Here is a 15,792-nt window from a genome sequence, read left to right on the forward strand (position 1 = left end):
TCCTGCGGAATTTAAATCAAGAAGCCTAACTAGAATCTGTAATCAAATACCTTTCATCCATTTTAAAGACATTCCTTATGGAATAATCAAATATTTTTTAAATAATTATGTTGAATTTATACAAATTATGAAACTATAATAACTAAAAATATTAAAATTTATGTTAGGCATTTAATACTTTCATTCATGCATTCCATTAACATTCTACATATGGTATGCTTTCAAATTCTCAATCAGTAAATTAGCACTTTCATGCCAAATTTATTTAATCATTTGCTATGCAAATACTTGTTATTGACCACTCGTATTGATTTTAAGTTGCCACTGCGACTGAGTATAAATGAAAAACATTTCCTGAATAATATTGATTCGCCATTATAAACCAACGTTAAATTTACGCCTTGGCATTCGAATTTCGGGGCGGAAAAATTTATTTAATATCACACAATGGCAGGTGTGAGGAGATCACTACATGTGATTGTTACTATTAAATAATAGCTTCTGGATTATGCCACTTGGTAGTCGTGTCTTTTGTTTTTCACGAAACCCCGATATTTGTTTTCTTACGATTGCGATTGGTTACACTTTCCACACGGCTTACTTAAGTCGTGAAGAGGTTCGTGTCTTTAGTCTTTTGTTTAAACAAATACTGACAAACAAATTTACGACGATAATACATATATTTGTTTATTAGGTAACTTATGTGTAAGCAGGTTATTCAACTTCCAATAAATTTTGTTTTAAATATTAGGCCTAGCTGTTCAGTTTTTAGGTACTTTGGGTTAATATCAGTCTCTATTCTCGCCTAAGGCACCACAAGTCATTCCAATCGATCAGTTGCGCTTACTAGCCGAAAAGATTGGGCACAAACAGCTTCTTGCGCTTGGCATGCGTCTGTCTGTAGCCCACAAGAGGTTCAAAGCGCACATATCCGGGGGAGCTTCCGTAGATCTTCAAATTCCTCCGGCCCGATGCGCTACTGTCGTAGACAGGCGATATATAGCCACCATCCACATAATAGTAGCCTGTGTCCAAGCTTCTTAGATAGCTCTTCGTCAATGGTTTGCCGTAGGTGGGGCCGTAGTCATCAATGCTATCCAGTTCCAAAGTTGCGGGCTTGGCGCTGCTGTGCACAATTTGGCTGGCGATGATGCCGAGTAGTAGACAGGTCCATGTGTAGAGTTGCTGCAAGGGCGAAAAAAAAGCTAACATTATTCTCATGTCGAATGGATAGGTAGATTTAGATTTACTTACCATAATGTACAAATACGAGGTAGTTTTTGTATTATTGAAGTTTGAATGTATCCTTTAAATTGATTTTTTGCTGATAGGTCTGAACGTTTTGAGCATCTGTTTCGTTCTGCATGCTGAGCTCTGTAGAACTCTTTCTTTTTATACGTAACTGGACCCGTCTTCACACCTATACGTGAACATTTTTTTTGGCTCATACTTATTCAGACAACGCGTCGCAGCCCCAGCCAGCTGTGCTGGTAAGACTACCAGACTCTAGACAGAGTAAAAGCTTCCAATACACCTCTTTCGCACCTCCACCATCTGTCAAACGACCGCTCTCGCTAAGTGCAAACGCAGTTTCATTTTCGTTGGTACTATGATGGCATTTGGCTCAAACATTAGGCTCTGATTGGCGCTCGCGCCTCCCCGGAATTAGCTTCAACTGTGTCTAATATCGTCTGGAAAAACTTGTTACAATGCGAAATAACAAATAGATATGACACTTATCCGCATTACTCACGTTTTGCGGTCAATCCGCTTATAACTGCCTCGGTAGCTCAACCAAGTGGCTAATATAGCAAAGATATTTTTAGAATTGTTTGTCCCGACTAATTAACTCGATGACCCACTGATCAAACCGTCAGGACCCGCTTTAATAGAATAAAATGCACCTAAAAAGAAGGAGATTAAAAAATCGCACAAAAGAAACTCAGTAACAGCAATTGTAAAATATGAGCTTTTCCCTCTTGTTGGTTTTTGAATATCGCTCTAAGTAACGGATTGATAGACTCTCTAATTTAAAGAGATTACAAAATCAAAAAAATTTAAAATGCAGTTGCTATTTGGTTAAATTAATTGTTTAATTTGTGCCTTTTTAAAAATTTAAGAACTCGAAAATATATTACCTGCAATTTCGAACATCCGAGCAAAGCAATCGATTTTATACAACATTTCATTAATTTTTATCAAAAAAAAAATATATATATTATATAGATAGTTTATTCATTCATTTATTCATAAAAAAAATATTATATAGATAGTTTATTCATTCATTTATTAATCAAAAAAATATTATATAGATAGTTTATTCATTCATTTATTCATAAAAAAAAATATTATATAGATAGTTTATTCATTCATTTATTCATCAATTTCAACAACAATTAGATGTAGTGAGTAAATTAATTAATTAAACATTACTTTTTGAGTCAACATATTTTGAACTACTTGTATCATTCCCAAGGCGCAGTAATTGATATTTAGATAGAAACTGTGGGATCCAAAATTCATCATGTTGCTCACGTTTGCTCATTTTAATAACATTTTCTTGAAACACCAAAGTCCATTTGAATTTTATAGTTTGAATACAACATGCATGAATCATTATTTTCAAACTTAATGTTTTATAAAAATATGACATAACAGATAAATACTCCAAATAAATGATATTATGTGTTATAAAATGTGCAAACATCAGCCAAGTAGTAAATTTCAAAACACAGCATGTTAAAAAACAGACTTATCTATTAATAACTATAACTATTAATAACTACAAGTGTACAATAAATATTCATAAAACAATACAGCAATCAAATAAAAATAAAAGGTTTAAATTAGTTTTTGGAATAACATCACACTAACATATACAAGTATATACAAATATATACATATTTGATTCAGTCCCAATGCTTATAGCCGTTCCAAATGTAATCTTCTATTGTTTAGCCAAAGAAATTGGGCACAAATAACTTCTTTCGCTTTGTATGAGTATGTCTGTAGCGTACGACTGGCGCGAATCGAAGACTATAACCTTCCGAACTTGTTCGACCCGTGTCATAGACAGGTGCAATATGGCCGTTGTTAATATAATAGTAGCCTGGATCCAGGCTTTTTACGCGCTCCCTTGATAAGGGCTTGCCAAAACTCGTCGCATAATCAAGTTCGCTGTCGCTATCACTAAAGCCATCATAAGTATCCAAATATACAGGGTCTGCATCACACTGAGCCATTTTGCAAGCGATAATGCTTAACAACATAAAAATCCATGTAAGAAGCATCTGAAAATAAATTAAATTAAATTAAATCAAGCACATTTCGGAGTTAGTTAACATTTCAATCATTAATTCCCATTAATATATACCTTTGGTGTCATTCTTAAAATCGTGCGGTATTTTGTTGTCTTAGTTCTCAATGCTCTGAACTTCTAAGGCGTTTTGCTCGCTTAGCGCTGTAGAATCGCTCTTTTATATTCGAATATTCCCGTTCACACTTACTTAAATATAAATTTGTATTGTATTTCGACTGAAACAAGTAGCTTCTCGATTAATTAATGGTGAATCATTCAGGCTCTAATTGCCAAACGCGTCCACGTTTACGCCGTCTAGGCGTTTGATTTGGAAAACTTTTCAGAGCCCGGAAAGATACCCCCATAAATGTTAATAGATTTCATACCGTTTGTTTTTAATGCCAACGTCAGCTGCCTAACTGGATGGGTGGCTTCACGAAGTTTTTACCCCGTAGGGTAAAAAGGGTATATTAGGTTTGTGCAAAGTATGTAACATGCAGAAGGAAGCATCTCTGACCCCATAAAGTATATATATTCTGAATCAGCATGACGAGAGAAATCGATCTAGACATGTCCGTCCGTCTGTCCGTCAGGATGAACGCAAGGATCTCAGAAACTATAAAAGCTAGAATAACCAAAGTTGGCATCCAGATTCTCCTAGGTCCGAGAAAGGACGAGTTTATTTTTTTTTTTAATTTTCCTCCCCTTCCCCCGCTACAGAATTTCGTCAATAGCGTGTACAATCAAATTTCAAATGCTACCTAAATCAAACTTTGCACACATAATTTATATATAAGTTTACCTGGGTACAGGGTATTACACTGTCGAGCTTGCTCGACTGTAGCGTTCTCTCTTGTTGTTTTTAGAACATGTCTAAAAAAAACTCTGGAAATTTTTATTTACAAATTCTGTTAAAACGAGTGTTGATTAAATTTTAATTGATAGTAAATTAAAATCACAATACTGCTCGAAAATATTTATGGATGTAGGTAGGCTTTTGTTTACGTTTGACTTGAACACCTTGCGTATACGTAATATTTGTGTTCCCAGCAAGCTGAAATTGAAAAGTAAGTGACAAATTCTATAAATAACACGTATTCGGCAGAAATGTTTAATGATTCATAATATAATGTAATGAAGTACAATAAATATTGTATTGCGTGTAACATTCTTAAGCCTAAGATATTTGTGCATATGAACTCGCTAATAAATGAATACGAACAACAACAAACGCCATCTGTGCAGTTTGTTGTTCAACAATTCCATCAATTTTAGAGTTTGCATATCAAACAAAAACTAATAATAATCCAAACAAACAGGAAGGTGCGAATAAAATTTTAAACAACAAATATCAATTGCTTTACTATTTAAATGATACACAGAAATGTTTCGATAAGTGCAATTTTTTGTTCTCTTCAGAACCTTCAAAGAATTTAATAACAAAAAATCTAAAAGAATATTCGCCACTGACATTTCTTTCACTATACTCACCATTTCCAATATACAGAATTTAAAAATGAAAAAAGTAAAATATATATACCGATCATTGAACTTTTCGTTCGAATTGGTAAATGAACTGAACAAACTTTTGTTACTTTATATTCACGAAGATCAATAAGAGTACACAGCTTTTTAGCTCGTTCCTGAACGAAAAGGCGTTACATCCTCAGTTAATGCTAAGTTTATGCTACTTCGGACTGGCCAATCTGTTTAATGTATGAACATAATATATTCATGTTAAAATTTTTGAAAGACACCATATTTGCGAATTAAGAACATTTTGTTATAGGATGCTTATTTATCCCCTACTTTGCGTAAATTTTTATAACAATAGATGATGGAAAATTTAAAGTCTGCCACCTACGCATACAATGGTCGATATTTATTTACATTTTCGTTTAAAGCCTGCGAAATAAATTAAATTTGGAGTATTTACATTTATTTATAATATCCACAAAGATGCCAGTTCATGGCTCTCACTTCAAGTCGGAAGCACACTCTTTGCGTATGTGCAATATTTGGACTTTTGTGTACGTTTGCGCACACTTTCGGCATGTCCGAGTCCCAGTAATTTATTTTCAGATACTTTTTTTTATTTACAATATAGTATCGTAAGCAAATATTTTCATGAAGTGCAAAATACTTAGCGGCAATTGGTAAACAGAATGTGTTGCAGCAAATCGCAAAAATAATAATGACCTCTTTTTTTATACGTATGTACTTTGTTGATATTTATTTGCACGCTGAAATGTTTTAATTTTCAAAATAAATCTATTTGCGCTGCGTCCCGTAGCCCAAAGACCGAAAGATTTACAATTAACTGATACAAAGATGAATCTACAAAATAGAAGAATATAATTGAAACAAGCTGTTAAAAATTAAAAAAAAATGTTCAAATCTGTTACAATATTCACAATAATTTTTGCACATTTTCACAAATAGGTACAAAACTGTATATTTTGTAACACGTTTAAATATGCAATATGCATTCAGTATTCTTATTTAGTAAATAAACTTGCAAGACCATTAAATAATCTTGATATATGAATTAAGTGAGATTCCGTTTGTGCTTCCTTCTCTGTATTCCTAAAACTTCTTACAAAAATATAAAAACTTTACAAATACAAAATGGTGAACACATAGGCGACTAAAAACTAAAGACAAGCAACACAATTGGGCCGGAGGTTAGCGGTTTTTTCTTTGTTTTTTAAGAACCTAACTTCCAGTAACGTAAAAATTCAATAGGAAACCAATGAATGATTTTCGCACATACTTGTATATATGTATGTATGTACATATAGTGTGTACATACTGCTCGCCAGTAAAAGATCCAGAAACAAAAATTCTACACCCGTTGAACTCATCGACAAAATTACTGTTTCATTTGTTTGCGCAGTTCTGGAATTAATTAATTATCATGGCACGGCCTGAAAATGCGTCACAACTGTTTAGCGCCTAATTTCCATCGATTTTCAAAACACCGGAGCCTAGTACGCAGTGGCATTACACCCAGTGCAGAACGTCACAGAACGTTAGGGCGTTGATAATGAATATGAACTGTTGAATTCTATCAGTATATTCGATTGAATGGGGACTAGCGTGGGACCAACTTCCACAAATGCTGCAGTGTGGAAGCACAAAAAAAGGAATTGGGAAGCGATGGATGTGCTAATATTTCCTGTTTAGGCACGTGTTAGTCTACAATCAATAAAAATATCACGATTTTACGATTAAAGTGGAAGCCGGCAGACGTAAGGCATTCATTTATTAGTGATTATGGTTCAGTATGAACTCTGTATATTAAAAACTAATTGATAATTACTACAAACAGTGGTTCTTGTTCCAAAAACGACCGTCTACTTTTTATTCAACAACAGATGACCCTTTGGTTTGAGCTTGTTTTCGATAATGCGTTGCCTCTCAGCGTCGGCGGCCGCCTTTAGAGTTTCATGGCGTTTCTTGGCATAGTCGAGTTCGCCGCTTAGCTGCACGATTTTAGTTGCAATCTCCTGCTGCTTCAACAGGCGCTTCTTCTGATTAGACTGCAAGGCATGAAACATTGACATTATAGAAGCACGTGAATTGATTTGGAAGTTGCTTACCCCCAAGGGCGTCGGTCTGCCGTCAAGGAACGTGTAGTCTGGTAGATTGGTAAGTGGTCCAAACGCGTTTGGATTCTGTGGAAGTCCCCTACTAGCACGCCACTTCTGATCAATGGACCGAACGGCTGTGAGAGCGACATGACGTTGGGCTAAAGGCAAAAGAACAACGTGCTTTGAATTAAATGCAGACCGCTAATCCGTAAGATCACTTACCTGTTGCTGTAGTTGTAGCTGCAATACACAGTTTTTGTATTTTTAACATTCTTTGTCAGGAAGAGCCGTCACATAACCAAATTGCAAATCACTTGCCACCTATCAAAAAATAGTATCATGTGGTTGCCACTCTGTCAATGAAAAAGTGGCAGAGCTGCAGCAGTATCGATAGCTTTGCCACCACTACTGATAGTGAAAAGAATCAAATAGACCAAGTTTTTTTAATTAATGAAATTGTTTTTAAGTAGGCCACATACAAATAAATAATGGCAACTAAAACGAGTACAATTGAACGCAATGCAAACGGCAGCGTAAAATCAGCGCCCCTCAGTGACATTTGCTCCCGCGCCCTTACAGCAAAGTCTGAATGGGACAAGGTAAGTGTGAAGCAACAGCACTAGATGTGGTTGTTGTATTTGCTGGTGGTGGGAGGAAGGTGCGAAACCTCTTGTCCCATCGTCTAGAAAAACAATTATTGCGCACCTGTAACGCTCTCATTTCATCTTGCAGGACGAGTTCCTGGACGTAATATATTGGTCACGACAAGTTTTTGGCATAATACTCGGCATTATTTGGGGAATAATACCGCTGAAGGGTTTTCTGGGCCTCGTGCTGTGAGTACCCCAGTGAATGCTATATATAGCAACAAGCAATCCTACAGATGTTTGACTTGCCATTTACAGTTTCGCCGGCATCAGCTGTGGCGTGGTATACCTATACGCCATTAATTTTCAGATGGTAGATGAGGAAGCTTACGGAGGGGCTTGGGAGCTGGTGAAGGAAGGATTCATGACGTCTTTTGCCGGCTTCTTGGTGACGTGGATAATATTTTACACCGGCCTACACTACGATACGATAATGGCTGCTAAAACGACAACATAAAATTGCAAATCGGAAGCAATACCAATTACCAGATCCAAAATTCAACCATTAAAATAACCGCTATTCCTGCAATTCCAATCGCGTAGCCAAATAAGTTAAAAATCGTTTTGACCTGTATTTTTTTAACTTGTAGATTGTTAAATTCTTAGCTAATTACGGAACCAGCATTTAACATTAATAGTTGCGTGTTGCAAGTTTGGAAGTTTTCTGTGAAAAATTCCTATCAGCAACTTGTTATCGAGAATAAAGTTTTGTAGTGCAGAATAGAGCCGGACGATTTGTTACTTTACTATGATATTTTTTTTTTCAAATTAAATGCGAATACTAGATTCGTTTTACACTAGCTTGTACAAAATATCGAGAAAAAGCTGGCGCGTTATTGCCTCACGTTTTCCCTGCATATCTTCTAGATTCGCAAAGCGTCCACCACTTTCACGCTCAATTCACAACAGCGCTCAGCTTTGACTCTTTTAGCCTCCTCTTTAGCATATCCTTGCAATGTTTGCTGTGGAAGAACTACCGAGCTGCACAGGGTGTTTTGTAATTGATTCTCTCATTTATTTCATGTGGCTCGATAAGTATCCGATAACAAGATTCAACAAATATTCAATGCACTGCCGCCAACCACGAAAAAATAGTCGGTATTTGATTTTTGAATATACCTATTTCAATGCATTACAATGAAGTTTGGTTGCTAAACTATATTGAACATGTTAATAGTTATTATGAGTTTTATTTTAATTTGCCTTAATTGGGTGAAAAACAAATTTGTGCTTGTGTAAGCTAACTGTGTGAAATTTTGCCAATAAATAAATAGCATATTTTACATTTTCTGGAGATTAATCGCAATTTAAAAATACATTCATGAACATTTTCTAAATATATTCAGATTATTTGCGGACTTCAACTCGAATATAGTTCGATCGGTCAAAAAGCATATCTTAATTATTAGAAATAAAAGTAAAAATAATTAAAACTAAAATTGGTTTTCCACTCTGAAAAAATGCCTTCAAACAACATAGTAGTTGAACTTATTTTTCGAAAAGAGAACCAATACACGAGGCGGATTTGGAATTTGTTGCGTATTATTCAACACTAAGTGTAGAAAGATTGGCAGTTTGTGCGCTTTACTTTTATACACGAGCAGTCGCGAAGAGCGTTCATACATACACATGTATGTACAAATTAAACGGCCTAGAAGTTCGTAGTAGAAAGTTCACTGAATTGTCGAAAAGGTAACTATTCGTGTTGCATAAATGTTTAGTGGTGAAGCCACTGCAAATTCAGTACAAATTCACACGCTCATCAAAATTACAATGTTCAAATAAATATGCATTGCCACAGCAGCAACGCAAGAGCAAAATACTAATTTTTTCTGTACGCATGAGTGTGTGCGTGTCAGTGATGGGCACTTTTATTTGCATGTGTGCGTAGTGACTGCCTGTGCTGAGGGAAAACAAAGAAAACTTCATAAAAGAACGGCAAAAGCGACGTAAAAAGTGTGATATGCGGGCAAATGGAAAAATCTTAAATGACAAATTAAATTTAAAATACAATTTAAAGTGAGTTTAGATGCAAGGCCATAATGCAACAGTGTACAAATTTGATTGGTTATTGATTTTTTGACACCTTTTTGATGCATATTTCTACTTGCATATACATACATACATATATGTAGATATGTATGTGCATATGTGTGTATTAATGTAGGTGTACCTTCTATGCAGGGCAGTATTTTAAAGAACATAACTGTTAATAATTTTCGTGGAATAGCAGCTAATTTATGCGACTAAAAATTTACTTATTCTCCGGCATCAAGCTCGTTGAGGCTGTTTTATCTAACAAACCGCTTATCTAGGTCAAAGGGAGAGCCTTGACCACAGAAAGGCAAGCAAGCTTGGGCTCGACGAGCTTAAAAATATATATGTATATTGATGTACCTACATATGTATGTATGTATGTACATACGGTGCTACTGCTGTTACTGCTGTTGACGATGCATACACACACATTGATTCGGTGTTGTTGTTGTTTTTATTAATGTTGTTGTTGTTGCTTGACGTTGGTGTTACGGGCGCATTGGGATCGCATTGCCACCCAAACCACCAACACAATAATCCACTGCACGTAATCCTAATCCTCTCCCAGCTTTATATTACCCACAAAGCTAACTCCCAATGTGCTCGTCTAGCTGGAAAAAATAAAAACGTAAAAAGTAAATGATTCACACCGTCAAACAGAAACACAAACACGCCTCCACAAAAGACAAAACCCCACGTACATTGTTTAGCTTTAATCGCTTCTTCAAAATTTCTCTCAGTATATCGACTCTGTCCAGCCTCCAAAACTCGGCACCTCCAACTCTGAATAAAAACAACAATTAAGAGCATGGATTATGAAAATACGGAGAACGACAACTATGACCATCCGAATCTATCATCAGAGAGCAGCAGCGTCAGTAGCAATAGTAACCTGCTGGGGAACGTGCCCATTTTACCTATTGTGGTGCAGCAAGCTCAGGACCCTGATGCGGAGCAGCCCCGACCCTCAACAGTAACAACAACAAGCACTACAACAACCACAACTACAGAAATTATATCAAACAATACACCCAACATTAGCATCAATTCGTCAGCCTTACAACCTTCCCTGGTCCCTTCAATCGATTCTAATATAACCACAAACACCCCTGCTGTCTCCACTAATTCATCTTCTGCTCCTGTTCAGTTTAATGCATCATTTTTGTTTGATATTCAAGTTGCATCGTCAACAGCAGCAGCAAGTTCGCACCCATTAAGAATATCAGGCACCACCTCAACACAACAAGAGCACCATTCAGACATTCAAAATGATACTGAAATTCAGGCAAATAATTCAAATGTCGCCCCTGACCCACAACATCATCAGCACCAATCACAACGAACAGAACAAGAACAACTTGAACATGTACAGCAACAACATGAACTTCATGAACAGCATTCTCCTACTCCTACTTTTCACCAGACTGCACCGCCTCCCACACCACCGCAACTACAGCCACAGCGCCCTGACGCTGACGTTGTAATCGAGGACGACGAAACAGAGGACGACGAGCACGATCACGAGGAGGAAGTCGAGCAGGAGGAGCAGCGACGACAGCTGCAGCCTGTGCCCCCAGAAATTATTGACGCCAACGCCATTGCTGATACAATCGACGCAGGCGCCATTGATAACGAGGAAGTCGGTGAAGATCCTGACGAGGAGGAGTCCTCAAATCAAGCTGCAACTGCAGCATCAGGCATCGAAGTGAGAGGCCAACGTCTGCACTCGGTAGCAGTGCTGCCAAGTGGGTCCACCGTCGGTTTCAGCGTAACTCGAGCCTCTCTGCCACAACTCCTTCGCGCGCCACGTCCAGTGGCCAATAATAACGATTTAGGTACCACCTCGGCGTCGACTTCTGCCTCCACCTCAGCGGACAGCACACGACGCACGCGGCACTTCTACAGCAACAACGGTAGTCATTTCAGCAACGACATGTTCAGTGCAACACAGAAGAGTCAGCAAAGCTCGCCAAAGACGAGCAGTCGGAATCGTCACCAGCAACGGCAGCATTCGCAACACCAGCAAAGCGTTGATCGCCTTCGAATGCTTTATCCGAATGTTAATGAAAACGAAACACCACTGCCTCGCTGCTGGAGCTCACATGACAAGTGCTTGTCCCTAGGCCTTTCACAAAACAATCTTCGCGTCACCTATAAAGGTAAGTGCCGCAGGCTAATGTTCAAATTTGAGGATGGAGCAACGATATAACGAAGTCCCTGGTATAACATATGTATATACATACATATGCCAGCTTTGTTTTGTTGCTACATTTGCAGTCATTGTGTGGATGTTATTTTTGTTTTGTTGTCTTCTTCAACGCTCACACAAACGTTAGCGCACAGCTGCTTTTGTCAGACTGCCATTTTTGGACAAAGCGAGTCAGCAAGAACAACAATGGTAACAATGCACTCTTGTTACATTAGTCGTCTCGCTCGCACACGCGCACTTCACGCTTGCAATGGTTTTTTGTTTTTCTTCTTTTACTTCTCACACACTGATTCGCGTGCCTTATTTTGGTAGCAGTGTGCGTGTACTCAACAGCTGATCAGAAAATGAATTTTTAAATGCTCTGCCAGGATTGTGCTAAAAGATTAGGGATTGTAAACAGGCTTGATTAACAATTTAACGGCAGTAATATGTTAGGAAAATATAAAATAATTTAGCTGGTTTCTTTGTTAGGTCTGCCCCTTAGCATCCTGAGTTTTTCATTGCACACTTTTCAAGTATACATACAATTTTATATCAAATGAATGACTATTTACATGCAGTTTTTTAAATAACTAATTTTTCGTCACTACGTCAGGAAAACTTGTAAAAACTAGTCCTTTTTTCTGAATTTAAACGAAATTAATTTGTATTCCGAATCTTAGGTCTCGGCATAAAGCACAGCGACGCAGCTTCAGTGCGCACTGCCTACCCAATACCATCTTCCTGCGGTCTCTATTATTTCGAGGTCCGCATTATTTCTAAGGGACGTAATGGGTATATGGGTATTGGCTTAACAGCACAGCAATTTCGAATGAATCGTCTGCCCGGTTTGTATTATTTATGAGTTTGTGTTAGTGATTCAGTGTTAATTGCATTACATTATTTAGGTTGGGACAAACAATCCTATGGCTATCACGGCGATGATGGCCATTCCTTCCATTCGTCTGGAAATGGTACCGACTACGGACCAACTTTCACTACCGGTGATATTATTGGCTGTTGTCTCGATTTTGTGAACAACTCCTGCTTCTACACCAAGAATGGCGTGAACTTGGGTGTAGCATTTAAGGACTTGCCTGTAAGTAATTAAAATATGTAAATATTGCGAATCATTTCAGCTCCAACCTGATTTTTTTAAAGACTAAATTATATCCTACTGTGGGCCTTCAAACGCCCGGCGAAGAAGTTGATGCCAATTTCGGACAGGAGCCATTCAAATTTGAGAAATTCGAAGAGATGTTGAAGGAGATGCGCGCCAATGTGCTCAGAAAAATTGACAGATATCCGCATCTCCTGGAAACACCTGAAAACCTAATGAGCCGGTAAAGTAGAAAGCATATAATTAAAATAAATTCGTCCCTAATAGGATATCTTGCAGATTGGTTTCCACGTATTTGGTTCACAGTGGTTACAGTAAGACGGCTGAGGCATTTAATGCCTACACTCAACAGCCCTTCGACGAAGATTTGTCATCCATCAAAACACGTCAAAGTATGTATTTATAAACTGTTTTCTACTGAAACTCGAACTTATTCTGCTTCTGATCAACTTTAGAGATCATCAAACTAATACAGACTGGTAAGATGAGCCAGGCCATTGAACACACAATACGGTCCTATCCGGGCCTCTTAGAGAACAACAAAAATCTGTGGTTTGCACTCAAGTGCCGCCAGTTTATCGAGATGATTAATGGCGCTGATGTTGAGGTGAGTGTCACGGGTAAATAATTTCACTATCGGGTATACCCGACCGTACCATTTTCCTAAATCTGGTCAACGATAAGCGGGTCATGCTTTTAATGACTGATCCCCAACTCTTTCAAAAAAGTAAGAAAACCATCATTTTTACTTTACAATATAACAGCACTCCAACAACAAGGTGACGGTAACCACGCAGACCATGCCAACAAATCAAACTTCTGTCATACAGTCGACCAAGGCCTTTAAGCACAGCAAAAGCAACAACACCAGCCAACCACAAAACAACACTGCGCAACTGGCTGTGATAAAGAATAGTGGGAAACAGCAACAACAGGAAATGAAGAAGTGCGTATACGAGTCATTCTATATGACTATTCCCCTTTAATTTTTTCCTCCTCAGCATGATTATTGATGATAATTCCAACAAATGTTTGGAGCACGATTCTAATAGCATGGATGTGGAAATGGAACCGTGCAACAGCCACGTAAATGGTGTGTAGTATCAAGTTTGTCATGGTAGGCCTTTTCAAAAACGTTGCCAAATTTTTATAGGTGATACGTGCTCCAATGGCAATGCCAGTGCAGCTCGCAACCCTCTAGATGCCATCGATGAGGAAATGGGTGTGTTATTTAATTGTTTGTATGAAAAGTATAAAGTAGATAGCACGATAAATCATACTGCCTGTACACCCAATGACCGTTTTTCAGAATCAAAAATTGTTTATTAAATATTCGTAGTTATTATATCATATCATATCATGTACACCAGACATTGGGAACTCTGGAGTATTCTATTGAAGAAAATTTTTTTTTAATTATTTATTTGCTTTGTTTTAAGATGTAGATATGTCACCCTCGTCGCGTAATTATGGTCGCGTCATTGAGAAAATTCTGGAGTTTGGTAAAGAGCTCTCAACCATGGGCCAGCAATTGGAAAAGGACAATCTTATGACGGAGGAGGAACGTCAAATGTTAGAGGTAAAAATATATTAAAACTAAAACAAATGATTTAAAGAGAAATAATGCTATATATATATATATATATATTTTGCAGGACGCATTTAGTTTGATTGCCTACTCAAATCCTTGGTCCAGTCCGCTAGGGTGGCTCTTATGTCCTTCACGGCGAGAAAACGTTTCTACCACGCTAAATTCGGCCATACTGGGTATAGTCTACACTATAACGTTTGCATTATCTTTTAATACTCAGTTTAATTCCATTGCGCAGAATCACTCCACTTTGAACGGCGCCCTCCACTCGAGTATTTAGTGGCTCATGCGGCCGAGCTCATTAAAATTATTGGACAGCATTCTTTGGGCGAGGATGCTTTCATTACCATCGACGATGTGTTCCCGCAAAATTGACCCAGTTCGCCGACGCTGCTGAAGATGTTTGAGACGACGCTGACATTGCCACGCACCAGCGTGTTGGCAGAACCCTCCACATCGACAGCTGCTGTGCAGACGACCAAGCGCCGGCGTAGACGCCGAAACAAAAAGCGTCGCAAGACTTCAATTTCAATAGTCGCAGCAGAGGCGCCATCACGAACCTACGATCCCGTGATGACGGGCTCCAATATTGGTAGTGCGGGAACAGGGCGAAGGGGTCGGCATCGGGGTGCCGCTTCATCGAGAGCTGCAGCAACAGCTGGGGCAGCAGCAGCGTCGTCATCTTCATCCATGGGACGTGGTAGTCCGGCACTTTTTGTTGATCCACATGACTTTTTCGAGACGCTCGACTAGTTTATCAACAATCTGTAGTAGGTTAATTTTGTTATTAATTTTTATTTTACATGCGCGTTTATTTAATATTTGTACCATTGTAATTGTTTAACTATTCTAAAATATTACAATTACTGTGTGATCGCGGTTGCGATAGTAGGGCTCGGCGTAGTTATCTTATAGCCTGATTTACCATACATATTGTTAGCATATTCATGCATATTTTATTTGGCTCTATATGTAAGCAGAAAAGTGTAATATTCTTTTAATTAAAGTAAAACACCTTAAAATTCGTGCTGCGCTACATCAATAAATCATATAATTTTTGTGCTGCGCCTCATTAATAATTAATCATGTATTTGCGTTATTCATTTTAATTTTATGATGCTTGCATGATGATAACACCAAAATCGAAATTATACTAAAAAAATTTAATATATAAAACAGAAAAATGTTTTTTGATTTAACTAGTGTTAACGTTCGCAAGTGATGCCAGTTGAAAATGTTCTCAACTTTAGGCAACATACATTTGTAAACTATGCATGTAAAATAAAATAGATGTATTTTGAAATTTAAAACATAAACG

General features: G+C 37.7%; 4 protein-coding genes across 5 annotated transcripts; 2 read left to right on the forward strand and 2 right to left on the reverse strand.

The window, feature by feature from the left end:
• Nucleotides 1-846: 846 nt before the first annotated feature.
• Nucleotides 847-3,242, reverse strand: LOC115634653. The gene is made up of 2 exons (XM_030532510.1): nucleotides 3,018-3,242; nucleotides 847-1,185 (listed from the first exon to the last, which is right to left on the reverse strand). Exons 1-2 carry the CDS (start codon nucleotides 3,240-3,242, stop codon nucleotides 847-849), a joined length of 564 nt encoding a protein of 187 aa, XP_030388370.1.
• Nucleotides 3,243-6,528: 3,286 nt separating this feature from the next.
• On the reverse strand, nucleotides 6,529-7,224 carry LOC115630646 (39S ribosomal protein L52, mitochondrial). Its single transcript, XM_030527290.1, has 3 exons — nucleotides 7,114-7,224; nucleotides 6,901-7,049; nucleotides 6,529-6,840 (listed from the first exon to the last, which is right to left on the reverse strand). The coding sequence occupies exons 1-3, from the start codon at nucleotides 7,160-7,162 to the stop codon at nucleotides 6,655-6,657; spliced, it is 384 nt and encodes a 127-aa protein (XP_030383150.1). The 5' UTR covers nucleotides 7,163-7,224; the 3' UTR covers nucleotides 6,529-6,654.
• A 24-nt stretch (nucleotides 7,225-7,248) lies between these two features.
• LOC115630636 (uncharacterized protein RAB5IF homolog) lies at nucleotides 7,249-8,263 on the forward strand. Its single transcript, XM_030527278.1, has 3 exons — nucleotides 7,249-7,490; nucleotides 7,624-7,727; nucleotides 7,797-8,263. Exons 1-3 carry the CDS (start codon nucleotides 7,380-7,382, stop codon nucleotides 7,993-7,995), a joined length of 414 nt encoding a protein of 137 aa, XP_030383138.1. The 5' UTR covers nucleotides 7,249-7,379; the 3' UTR covers nucleotides 7,996-8,263.
• An 849-nt stretch (nucleotides 8,264-9,112) lies between these two features.
• On the forward strand, nucleotides 9,113-15,652 carry LOC115624993 (ran-binding proteins 9/10 homolog). 2 transcript variants are annotated; one of them, XM_030519869.1, is made up of 13 exons: nucleotides 9,113-9,230; nucleotides 10,316-11,734; nucleotides 12,447-12,611; nucleotides 12,672-12,862; nucleotides 12,925-13,106; nucleotides 13,163-13,275; nucleotides 13,339-13,490; nucleotides 13,648-13,829; nucleotides 13,885-13,976; nucleotides 14,037-14,105; nucleotides 14,323-14,462; nucleotides 14,539-14,650; nucleotides 14,713-15,652. In XM_030519869.1, exons 2-13 carry the CDS (start codon nucleotides 10,384-10,386, stop codon nucleotides 14,847-14,849), a joined length of 2,886 nt encoding a protein of 961 aa, XP_030375729.1. In that variant the 5' UTR covers nucleotides 9,113-9,230; nucleotides 10,316-10,383; the 3' UTR covers nucleotides 14,850-15,652. The 2 variants fall into 2 exon arrangements, with proteins under 2 accessions (XP_030375729.1, XP_030375735.1); XM_030519875.1 differs by having other exon boundaries at nucleotides 14,329-14,462.
• Nucleotides 15,653-15,792: the final 140 nt, after the last annotated feature.

Source organism: Scaptodrosophila lebanonensis, unplaced genomic scaffold (genome assembly GCF_003285725.1).
Source record: "Scaptodrosophila lebanonensis strain 11010-0011.00,11010-0021.00 unplaced genomic scaffold, SlebRS2 tig00000001-arrow-pilon, whole genome shotgun sequence".
Classification (NCBI taxonomy): Eukaryota; Metazoa; Arthropoda; class Insecta; order Diptera; family Drosophilidae; genus Scaptodrosophila; species Scaptodrosophila lebanonensis.